Source organism: Triticum aestivum, chromosome 4A, assembly GCF_018294505.1.
Source record: "Triticum aestivum cultivar Chinese Spring chromosome 4A, IWGSC CS RefSeq v2.1, whole genome shotgun sequence".
Classification (NCBI taxonomy): domain Eukaryota; kingdom Viridiplantae; phylum Streptophyta; class Magnoliopsida; order Poales; family Poaceae; genus Triticum; species Triticum aestivum.
Genome location: NC_057803.1, coordinates 590,756,118 through 590,768,430, shown reverse-complemented (window position 1 = coordinate 590,768,430; position 12,313 = coordinate 590,756,118). Strand labels below are relative to the sequence as shown.

At 46.8% G+C, this 12,313-nt stretch overlaps 1 protein-coding gene and 1 pseudogene across 1 annotated transcript; one reads left to right on the top strand and one right to left on the bottom strand.

Annotated features, from left to right (window-relative positions):
• Positions 1–260: 260 nt before the first annotated feature.
• Positions 261–1,110, top strand: LOC123083959 (pollen allergen KBG 41-like; annotated as a pseudogene).
• A 7,697-nt stretch (positions 1,111–8,807) lies between these two features.
• Positions 8,808–11,140, bottom strand: LOC123087269 (ferredoxin C 2, chloroplastic). Its single transcript, XM_044509242.1, has 8 exons — positions 10,931–11,140; positions 10,615–10,831; positions 10,461–10,524; positions 10,129–10,217; positions 9,540–9,608; positions 9,383–9,427; positions 9,200–9,258; positions 8,808–9,128 (listed from the first exon to the last, which is right to left on the bottom strand). Exons 1-7 carry the CDS (start codon positions 10,954–10,956, stop codon positions 9,214–9,216), a joined length of 555 nt encoding a protein of 184 aa, XP_044365177.1. The 5' UTR covers positions 10,957–11,140; the 3' UTR covers positions 8,808–9,128; positions 9,200–9,213.
• Between the last annotated feature and the right edge of the window lie 1,173 nt (positions 11,141–12,313).

Here is a 12,313-nt window from a genome sequence, read left to right as displayed (position 1 = left end):
CAAGTCGTGGAAGCTGCGATGGCATGGCATGAATCCAATTAAACCTAATTAGTTTGGCTAAAAAAGGAGAGGAGATCACTCGCAAGAAAAAAGGAGAGGAAAGGAGGAGATTGCTAATTTGGGTGCGGTAATCTGTCCTGCCCTCTCACCGTACGGATGTATAGATAGAGCTAAGCTCCTTCATTCTCACACACCACACCGCAGCCTCTCCTCCGGCGTACTGTGCAAACCGACCAACGCTAAGAAAAAGAGCAGCAGCAATGGCAGTGCAGCAATGCACGGTGGCGCTGGTGGTGGCCGTCGCCCTCGTGGCAGGGCCAGCCGTCTCTTACGCCGCCGAAGCCGGCTACACCCCGGCCGGGGCACAGCCCAAGGCGGCGACCGAGGAGCAGAAGCTAACTGAGAAGGCCAACAACGCCTTCAAGGCGGCCGTGGCGGCTGCAGCGGCAGCCCCTCCAGTGGACAAGGGCAAGATATTCGTGACTAACTTCACGCAGACCTTCGGCGCCTGGTCTCTCGAGGGGATCTCCGAGGCGTCCAACTCCAACGCCACTCTCACCACCAGGGTCTCCTTCGCTTTGACGAGGGCCTTACTCAACACCAAGGGCGCTACCCCAGAGGCCAAGTACGACTCCTTCGTGGCTATCTTCAGCGAGTCGCTCCGCATCATCGCCGGCATCCTCGAGGTGCACCGTGCACGCCATCAAGCCCGCTGGCGAGGAAGTCAAGGGGCCGATCCCTGCCGGCGAGCTCAAGGCCATCGACCAGATCGACGCCGCCTTCAGGACTGCAGCCACCGCCGCCGACGCTGCCCCGGCCAAGGACAGGTCCACCGTCTTCGACTCCGCCTTCGACAAGGCCATTAAGGAGACCACGGACGGTGCATACCAGGGCTACAAATTCGTCCCCGCCCTCGAGTCCGCCGCCAAGAAGGCCTACAACAACACTAGTCCCAAAGCGCCCAAGATCAGGCTCGCGACCTATGAGTCCTACCTGGCCGACACCATCATCGCCATGGCCGCCGCGGCGGCCGCCGCCGCCGCCACTCTCACTGCTGCGGCAACCGCCACTCCCACTCCCGCCCCCGCTGCCGGTGGCTACAAAAGCTGACCTAGTGAGCTCACCGTAGTATGCTGCATATGCATGCGTACGTGCGTATCTGACTGTGGCGGCACCAATTTTGATCGACAATCAATGTCCATTCTTGTTTTTCGTGTCATGCACCCGCGATCGAGATTGATGATTTCTCATCAATTATTAAATGCGAAAAATCTGGAGAAAAAAAAAACTAGATTTCATAGTCCAAGTGTGAAACGGACCCTAAAATCTAAATCCCAAAAATCAGCACACTGTTTTTATCTAGTCCCAGCTTAGCCCGGCCCTTTTTGGCTGAAAAGGTGTTTGTTCCCGCTGGGATTGCGCAGGATGACAGAGATTGGGGAGAAACAGAACAGTTTTGTCGTAGCTATTTCAATGAGAACGAGGGAGACTTACCAAGGTGACTGTTCAGTCTTCAGTGCATGCTCGATCACTGGCCGTTCAGTCTTCAGCACACAAGCTAAATTGCTGGTAGCTAGTTAAGCAAGTGCGTAGCTGTGTAAAGAAACGTGCATGTTTCATCGTCAATCAATAGTGGTATAAAAATTCTCAATCCTGTCTATAGTTCATCTTCTTCTAGACAGCTATATATCTCTTGCTTCGGTGGATTACTTGTGTCACCATCTACTGCATTTTCTAATATTTATATTCCAACTTATTGCTGGAATTTTGTCTATTTTGGGCCTAGTCCAATAGCAGTTTCAGAAATTCCTAATAAATCGTAGAGGCTCACACAGCCCATTTGTGCAAGGCAAGAGGTGGAACAAAAGTTTAGTCCCACATTGCTAGTTGAGTGGGAGTTGGACCTCTTTATAAGGGAGGTTCTCTCCCCACTTATACGAGCATGAGAACAAGAGGGATATCCACGCGCGCTCCTCCGCCGCCGCTCGTCGCGACGCGCTGCGGCGCGGCGCGGGTTGCGGGAATGAGCCAAGCCGATGTCTAAATTTTTGGCACGCACGACGGGTATACGAAAGGTCACGTGGAAGTTGAAACGTTTTTCTGTAGTGGACACTGAATTCGAACGGCGCGCCTCTTCGGCCGCTGCCTGTTCGCTTCGTCTCCCTTCGTTGCTTCACCTCCCGTCGCAGCCTCTTCGCGTCCTTCTCCTGTGCCTATATAAGAGAGGTCGCTCCTCTCCAGAGAGACACACCAGAAGATCCCCTTCCTCTCGCCACAAAGTTCCTGAGCACTGCGCTGCTGCTACGATCTTTCCCATCCCGGCTTGCGGCATGCACCGCACATCGGGACAGTAGGCCTCCGAAACCGCACCTTTTGAGTCCTGTACGGGAGAAGGATGATAAGGTTTTTGGGGAGCTCTCAGCGCGACTACTGGCTGCTTCATCACGGACGATCCGGTTGCCGACGACTACTTCCCCGACGACGACTTCTTCCCCGACGTCCACGACCTCCTCGACGACATGGCAGGCGAGGACACCGACCCCAAGTCCAGCGCTTCTGCTGCTGATGTCCCGTACGTGTTCTTGTCTTTCCTGTTAAAGGTTCTGCCACAGTTTCTTGTTCTAGTCCTTGTCCTACACATGTTAGGTTATACTTCATATATACTACTTGCTATACTGTCTGCTTTAGATATGATAGGCTACGGTTCATATATGCAGAAGCTATTTACCTTCTCTCTGTCAGAACACATGACTTGTTTTATCTCTTCTATATTAGTCATGCTTTATCTAGTATTTCTGTTAATAAAATCATTTGGTAAATTGCTCATATTTCCAACAATCCAAAAATCTTATAATAGGCAATTTACCCCAAGTGGTTTTGCTACTTCCGTGAGACCTCCTATGTTTGAGGGTATCCACTATAAGAGGTGGCGTGTGAGAGCAGTCTTATGGTTTCAAACCATGAGTTGCTATGACGCCACTCTCGGCAAACCTGAAGGAGAGCTTGATGCTCAACAGGCACAAGCTTTTCAGAAAATGGATACTCTGTTTAAGGCTGCTCTCTTGAGTGTTCTTGGTGAGAACATAGTTGATGCTTATGCGTCAATTGATAATAGAAAAGATATGTGGGATGCACTCGAGGCCAAGTTTGGGGTCTCAGATGCTGGCACTAAGCTGTACATGGAGCAATTCTATGATTACAGGATGACTGAAGAGCGCTCAGTGGTTGAGCAAGCTCATGAGATACAGTCATTTGCTAGAGAACTTGAGCACTTCAGTTGTATGCTACCGGACAAGTTTGTTGCCGGAGGTATCATCACTAAGCTTCCTCCTTCATGGAGGAACTTTGCTACCTTGCTGAAGCATAAGAGGCAGGAGTTTTCCGTCCCGGATCTCATTGGCACTCTTCATGTGGAAGAAAAGGCGAGAGCAAAGGACACACGTGCTCGAGGTATTGAGGGAGGATCTAGTGCCAATGTGGTACATAAGCAGAACTTCCAACCCCACAAGTTCAAGAACAAGGGCAAGTTTGATGGTAAAGCAAAGTTTGATGGGAAGAACAAGGCTGTGCAACACACGAACTTCAAGAAGAAGAATGGCAAGAAGAAAGGTGCTTGTCATGTGTGTGGGGATCCTGATTATTGGGCTCCTAGTTGCCCTAATCGCTATGACAAGCGTAATCCTGGGAAAGGTGGCAAGACCGCTAATGTTGTCATTGGAGACACTAACATGAAGGATGCTGGGTATGGTATATTTCCCACTATTCTTTCAGTATGTCATTCTCCTGACTGGTTGATTGACACGGGTGCTAATGTGCATGTATGCGGTGATATTTCCATGTTTTCGTCTTATCAGACCGCAGGGACTTCAACCGTGCTGATGGGCAACGGTTCAAGTGCTTCTGTTCGTGGTGTTGGCATGGTCGATATGAAGTTTACTTCGGGGAAGATCGTGCGGCTGAAGAACGTGCATTATGTCCCCTCCGTCAATAAAAATCTTGTTAGCAGATCTCTTCTGTGTAGAGATGGCTACAAGCTTGTCTTTGAGTCGAATAAATTTGTAATATCCAAGTATGGAACTTTTGTTGGTAAAGGCTATGAGTCAGGAGGCTTGTTTCGTTTATCCTTATCAGACGTTTGCAATAAAGTTGTTAATCATATTTGCAACAATAGTGAATCCAATGTGTGGCATTCACGTCTTTGTCATGTTAACTTTGGTTGCATGTCGCGACTAGCGAAGTTGAACTTAATCCCTAGTTTCACCACCGTCAAGGGATCTAAGTGTCAAGTGTGTGTGCAAGCTAAGCAACCTCATAAGTCTCACACGACTGCGGAAATAAGAAATCTTGCACCACTAGAGCTCATACATTCAGATCTATGTGAAATGAATGGTGCGTTGACAAAAGGTGGAAAGAAATATTTCATGACGTTAATTGATGACTCCACTAGATACTGCCGTGTGTATCTTCTGAAGTCTAAGGATGAGGCTTTGAACTTTTTCAAGATCTATAAAGCCGAAGTGGAAAACCAACTTGATCGAAAAATCAAGAGGCTTAGGTCCGACCGTGGTGGAGAGTATTTTTCCAATGAATTTGATGCTTTTTGTGCGGAACATGGTATAATTCATGAGAGGATGCCTCCCTATTCACCTTAGTCAAATGGGGTGGCCGAAAGAAAGAACCGTACTCTAACTGATTTGGTTAACGCCATGTTAGACACATCGGGTCTCTCCAAGGCATGGTGGGGGAGGCGATATTGACAGCATGTCATGTCCTGAACCGAGTCCCCACAAAGAACAAAGAGATAACTCCATTCGAGGAATGGGAGAAGAAAAGGTTAAAACTCTTTTATCTGCGAACATGGGGTTGTTTGGCGGAAGTCAATGTTCCAATTCCAAAGAAGCGGAAGATTGGACCAAAGACTGTGGATTGTGTTTTCCTGGGATATGCTTTTCATAGCATTGGCTATAGATTCTTGGTTGTAAAATCTGAGGTACCTGACATGCATGTCGGTACGATCATGGAGTCGAATGATGCGACTTTCTTTGAAGATATCTTTCCCATGAAGGATATGGCTACCTCATCTAATTAGGAGATGCCTAGTTCATCGAATCAGGAACCAGTTATAATTACCGAACCTACCATTTCGATGGAACACTTCGAAAGTCCTGTGGAGGAGAACAATGAAGTTCCTACCAGGAGCAAGAGACAGAGGACTGCAAAGTCCTTTGGTGATGATTTTCTTGTGTATCTCATAGATGACACTCCCAGTTCTATTTTCAGAGGCATATGCATCTGAAGATGCTGACTACTGGAAGGAAGCGGTTCGTAGCGAGATGGATTCCATCTTGGCAAATGAAACTTGGGAGATAACTGATCGTCCTTATGGGTGCAAACCTATAGGATGCAAATGGGTATTCAAGAAGAAACTTAGGCCTGATGGTACTATTGAAAAGTACAAGGCTCGGCTCGTGGCTAAGGGTTATACCCAAAAGGAAGGTGAAGACTTCTTTGATACTTACTCACCTGTGGCTCGACTGACCACTATTCGAGTTATATTTTCACTAGCTGCCTCGCATGGTCTTCTTGTTCATCAAATGGATGTTAAGACTGCTTTCCTAAATGGAGAGTTGGACGAGGAAATTTATATGGAACAACCAGATGGGTTTGTACTAGATGGTCAGGAAGAGAAAGTGTGCAAGTTGCTGAAGTCTTTGTACGGACTTAAGCAAGCACCCAAACAGTGGCATGAGAAGTTTGAAAGAATTTTAACAGCTGCAGGCTTTGTTGTGAACGAAGCCGACAAATGTGTGTACTATCACCATGGTGGGGGCGAGGAAGTTATCATGTGCTTGTATGTCGATGACATACTGATTTTCAGAACAAATCTGAAAGTTATTAAGCAGGTCAAGGATTTCCTATCTCGTTGTTTTGAGATGGAGGATTTAGGAGTGGCTGATATCATTCTGAACATCAAGTTGTTGAGAGACGATGATGGTGGAATTACTTTGCTTCAATCTCACTATGTGGAAAAGATCTTGAGTCGCTTTGGCTATAGTGACTGCAAGCCCTCTCCAACACCATATGATGCTAGTGTGTTGCTTCGAAAGAATCGAAGAATTGCTAGAGACCATTTGAAGTATTCTCAGATTATTGACTCGCTTATGTACTTAGCCAGTGCTACAAGACCTGGCATCTCTTTTGCTGTTAGCAAACTGAGTCGGTTTGTTTCAAAACCAGGAGATGTGCATAGGAAAGCTCTAGAGAGAGTTTTGCGTTATTTGAAAGGCACTGCAAATTATGGAATTCACTACACCGGGCATCCAAAGGTGCTTGAAGGGTATAGTGACTCAAACTGGATCTCAGATGCTGATGAGATAAAGGCCACGAGCGGTTATGTATTCACTCATGGAGGTGGCGCTGTTTCTTGGAAGTCTTGCAAGCAGACCATCTTAACAAGGTCAACAATGGAAGCAGAACTCACAGCACTAGATACAGCTACGGTCGAAGCAGATTGGCTTCGTCGGCTCTTGAATGACTTACCGGTTGTTGAGAAACCTGTATCGGGTATCCTTATGAACTGCGACAATCAAACTGTGATCACGAAAGTGAGCAGCTCAAAGGATAACATGAAGTCATCAAGACACGTTCAGAGAAGGTTAAAGTCTGTCAGAAAAATGAAAAACTCTGGAGTTATTGCATTGGATTATATCCAAACGTCTAAAAATCCGGCAGATCCTTTTACTAAGGGTCTATCACGTAATGTGATAGATAATGCATCGAGGGAGATGGGTATGAGACCCACAATATGAGTTGTTCACAGTGGTAACCTATTCTTTGTGATCGGAGATCCCGTGAATTAGATGTGGAAGACAAGCTGTTGGTCAACTGAGAGGAGAGTATCCTTATTATTCACAATACCACTACATGAAGATGCAATACTCTCCTTATCTGCATGGCAGGTTGATGTATATCTTAATGTGTTCTAAGTGGCTTATTTAAGCAGACATGTTATCCTGCAGAACATCTTTTGAAGAACACACATATATGAGTCTGATTGTCAAACGTCGCAATCTATGAGAGTAGGGTTCTCTCTAGTAAACTCATGAAAGGTCACGGAGTATGACGCATAAGCTCCACCCGCGGGGAAGACCCACGGTAGCCACGTATCGGTCAAGGCTTTATGTGAAGCTAGATTCACAGAAAACTTGCAGTTCAAGGCCCAGTCCACTGTTCAAGTTGCTTACTAGTGTAGCATAGAGTTCTAGGTGGAAGTTCAACTTAACAGTCTCCACTGCAGTACCGGTATATCAAACACTGTTTTGGAACCAAAGGCAAATTATTGTGTGCCTCTGGGATCTGGTGGAGGATTGCTGGAATTTTGTCCATTTTGGGCCTAGCCCAATAGCAGTTTCAAAAATTCCTAATAAATCCTAGAGGCCCACACAGCCCATTTGTGCAAGGCAAGAGGTGGAACAAAAGTTTAGTCCCACATTGCTAGTTGAGTGGGAGTTGGACCTCTTTATAAGGGAGGTTCTCTCCCCACTTGTACGAGCATGAGAACAAGAGGGATATCCACGCGAGCTCCTCCTCTGCCGCCCGCCTCGCCACGCCACGCCTCGCCTCGCCTCGCCTCGTCACGACGCGGCGCGGGTTGCGGGTTGCGGGAATGAGCCGAGCCGATGTCTAAATTTTTGCCACGCATGACGGGTATACGAAAGGTCACGTGGGAGTTGAAACGTTTTTCTATAGTGGATACTGAATTCGAACGGCGCGCCTCTTCGGCCGCTGCCTGTTCGCTTCGTCTCCCTTCGTTGCTTCACCTCCCGTCGCAGCCTCTTCGCGTCCTTCTCCTGTGCCTATATAAGAGAGGACGCTCCTCTCCAGAGAGACACACCAGAAGATCCCCTTCCTCTCGCCACAAAGTTCCTGAGCACTGCGCTGCTGCTACGATCTTTCCCATCCCGGCTTGCAGCGTGCACCGCACGTCGGGCCAGTAGGCCTCCGAAACCGCACCTTTTGAGTCCTGTACGGGAGAAGGGTGATAAGGTTTTTGGGGAGCGCTCAGCGCGACTACTGGCTGCTTCATCACGGACGATCCGGTCACCGACGACTACTTCCCCGACGACGACTTCTTCCCCGACGTCCAGGACCTCCTCGACGACATGGCAGGCGAGGACACCGACCCCAAGTCCAGCGCTTCTGCTGCTGCTGTCCCGTGCGTGTTCTTGTCTTTCCTGTTAAAGGTTCTGTCACAGTTCCTTATTCTAGTCCTTGTCCTACACATGTTAGGTTCTACTTCATATATACTACTTGTTATACTGTCTGCTTTAAATATGATAGGCTACGGTTCATATATGCAGAAGCTATTTACCTTCTCTCTGTCAGAACCCATGACTTGTTTTATCTCTTCTATATTAGTCATGCTTTATTTAGTGTTTCTGTTAATAAAATCATTTGGTAAATTGCTCATATTTCCAACACTTATTATTAATTTGGTTTGTAATGCGTCGTTGAACCATTTTATTCACCGCCTATACATATACTTGCCTTATCCATGTGAGTCCATTTTTGGAAAATGTTCTTTTCCCGTATTTCGTATCCATATCCAAGGATGAGCACCGTAGATGACAATCTCATACATGCTAGCTGGACATATATCATGTTAATGCACTCAAAATAATTTTTAAAATTTAACAACTTCTGAGTTGTGCTCCTATATATCGCTACCATTAGAAATGTATGTTGTCGACCACATTCCTACAGGCTAGGCATTCAACCACTCTGAAGCTACAGAATAATAATCAACATCAACTGAAACGTCCCGCCTTCACAGCCAGAAGCATCATTTCGTTGCACTCAAGATCGAGTTGAGGTGCTAAATAAGTAGGTACTACAAGTTCACAGCTTTTTACATACATACAGTCCATAGCGTTCTTCGTCTACTGTGAATACAGAGGAGCAAAAAGGATGGCATCTCTGCAAGAAGCATATTTGCACAGCAAATTTGCAAAAACACAGAGAGCATTGAGCAGAGGGGTCTTTTTGTTTTCTCTTCTTTCTCCACTTGCAAATCAAGTCTTTTTTGCAACTCTATATAACCTACAAACCGCAGCTTAAAAACCGTACCGCTGAAAAGAGTGGAGACAGAGTGTCAGAATTGGATGAGGTTGCAGAGACTCAAGTTTGTGATGGCTCCAACCTGTCAGTCACGTTTCACTCGTCTCCCATTGCAAGCTCTAGCGCGTAATCATCTCTGTCCTGAAATAGAAAGACGGGTCGATTTCATCTCAGCAAAGTTTGAAAGATGCACATATTTAAGGAGAGAGGGGTGCCAATAACATGAAACCGCTCTTCTCAAATAAGCAAAGTTGGCTATACTTACAACAGGCCCCCGCGCAAAGTATCTTCCAAACTGGAGCCAATATACCTACAAATTGAGATAGACGCGCAATCATCGGAATTCAGAAGAATATTTCATACTAGTTCCTATAGCATATTTGAACTAGAAATTCATTACGCGTCTTAAGAGAATTGCTTGCCTCATCTTCATCTTGCGTTTCAACTTCAAGATCAGAGGATGGGTAACCAACACATAACAAAGCATAGCCCTGAAAAGGAAGCCATACAATTGCAACATCAACATGATTTCAGTTTGCAGAGGTAGAATCATAATGATTCACGAAGCCTATAACATATGTCCTCGTCCTGTATAGGAAGCACACATAGCGCACCCGATTCGTGTGATAAAACTGAAAGAAGTTGGCAATTCTAGAGTACCAGACAGAGTTGAAGTCGACCTTGATCCGTCCTAACAAGTCACTGCTCACCAACTCATCTCTACATCAGTTGTCTTGGTAATAAAACAATAGGTTACTGCGACGTGTAATAAAGCTTGGTCCAACAGTTGCACTGATCACCATGCAATGCAAATGATAAAATTGAACTGGATCAGTTCAAAAAAAAAACAAAAAGAAACTTAACTGGATCATCTGACAGTAACACAGTAGCGCGTACACAAACGACATAACTAATCAGATCACGGGACAATAATTGTACTAGTACCGCACACAAACGTTTTGACAGTAAGGAGCATGAAGATCCCAATCACGCACAACAAAGTGGGTTTACCTGCTCTCTTAAGTCGGCGGATATTCCAAGAGCTTCAGGCTGTCTTATTTGCCCTGATTTTATCCTAACAGCACAGCTGGTGCAGCAACCTGATTACCACAAATTTCGTAATTCAGTAGCTTCTATAGATCATATGAAGTTAATGAAGAGGATAGGCTAGCCAGAGGGATAGGAGAACTAGTTAAACGATTTGGTACCAACTAGAGGAAAATTCAGCAACCATTTGCGGCGATTTAGATGAAATAAATAGAGCTTATAATTCAGTTGGCGCTAATTGGTAACATGAGAATGAGACGAGGAGGCCGAGAAATTAAGGCAGCATGTAATACTACCATGGCGGCAGGCGAAGGGGAGCGTGATGTCCTGCGCCTCCGCGGTGTGCAGAATGTACTGGTCCTGCAAGCGGCCGTGGCACGCACACCAATCAGCACCACCTCGAGAGGAGGCGAGAGCGAAGCAAACCCAGCAGCATGCATTGATGCATACCTGGGGCACGAGGAAGTGGTGGACGACCCCGCGCTCCCGGTCGTGGACGGTGACCTTGTGGGTCGGGACGGCGGCGGCGGCGGCGGGGGCGGGGGCCTGCTGCAGCTCCGAGGCGCGCGCTGCCGTGCTCGTGCCACGGGCCGGGCGCGCGGGGAAGCTCGGGCTCCTCCCGCTTCTCCTCCAGAGGCCTCCTCCGTGCGCTGCTCCCACGCGAGCCCTGCATGCCACCCAAGGAGAGGGGAGGAGAGGAGAGGAGCGCGTCTGTTAGGACAAGCCGCGGGGGAGGGAGGGGAGGCGCGGAGTGCCGTGCGCGTACGTGGTCGCGGCGGGGCACGCCGCCATCCTGGCCGTGGACTGCCTGCCTGTGGTCGCCGGGCCGGCGAGGAGCGGGGGCGGGAGCGGCAAAATCCCAAGGATTGCTTGGTTGGCTCGGAGCGGATAAGGTGCTTCCGGAGTTCCGGTGCCGTTAACCGGGAGCGGCCGCAGTGTGCCGTGTCAGCCAGCTGCCAGCGTGTGCCGGCACGAGCCGCCGCGTGTGCGTGACAGCCGAGTCTATGTCCCGCTTTAGACACAAGACCGCGTCGCCTACAGAGCCGGCCCATTAAACATTGTGTTTCGTCAGGCTGGCTACATAAAATATATTCACACATTTCAAAAATATGTTCGTGACACTTTACAAAAAGTTTATACAATGTAAAAAAAATGCCAGCATAGTTTACAAAAATGCTTTGTATCATTAAAAAATGTTTCAACATGAATTTGGAAAATGTTTAACAGATATTTGAAAAATGTTCAAGTGTATAAAAATTGTTAATCTTGTAGTATTTGAAGAATGTTAGACGCATATAAAAAAAATTATACGCATAAAAAATGTACAATGTGTGTGACAAAAACAAACATCAAAAAATATATTTGAAAAATGTTAATCGTGTATTGAAAAAATGTTGAATGTGTATAAAAACATTCTGCTGTACATAGGGAAAATGTACAATGTGTATTAAAAATTTACACTTGTGTTTAAAAAAATAAAAATAAAAGAAAAGAAAAAGGGAAAGCCGAAGAAAGCCAGAGAAAAACCAAAGAAAACGGTGCTAAAACAGTGGATACCCGAACAAAAACCAACAGGAAAAAAAACTCGCGCTCACGTACAATGCTAGCCCGGCCCAATAGCTGCCGCGTTGTAGGTGATTCCTAACAAGAATCAGCGCGAGCGAAACATAGTTATCGCGACCCGACTCGCTCGTGCAGGCTCTTGCGTACACTCCTGCGTAGAAGATCCTCTTCTTCTCTTCCAAAAAGGAGTACTTCTTAGGGAAAAAAAATGTGGCACAGGAGAACTTCTTCTTCGGAGCATATTTTTGATTTTACCCCGAAAGGCATGAGGCCATATATTAAATATTACAGGTCCTGCCAATTAATAAGCATTATAGAAAAAGGAAAATATCAAATCCCTTATTAGGGGTGCCAAAGTCTTCTTCCTTCTACATCCATCGGAGGCGCGCCATGAGCGAAGCTCGTCTCAGCCGTTGGACCTCCATCCTGATGAAGAAAACTTGTTTAAACCTAGGAGCTTATAGAAGCAGCGGCGAAAAAGTCATCGATGTAGACCAAAAGACACTGACGGTCATGATCTGCGTAGTAAGTCACCACTTCGGAGAAAAAACATCGAAGAAGCCCAAAAATACTCCAAAGATCATGA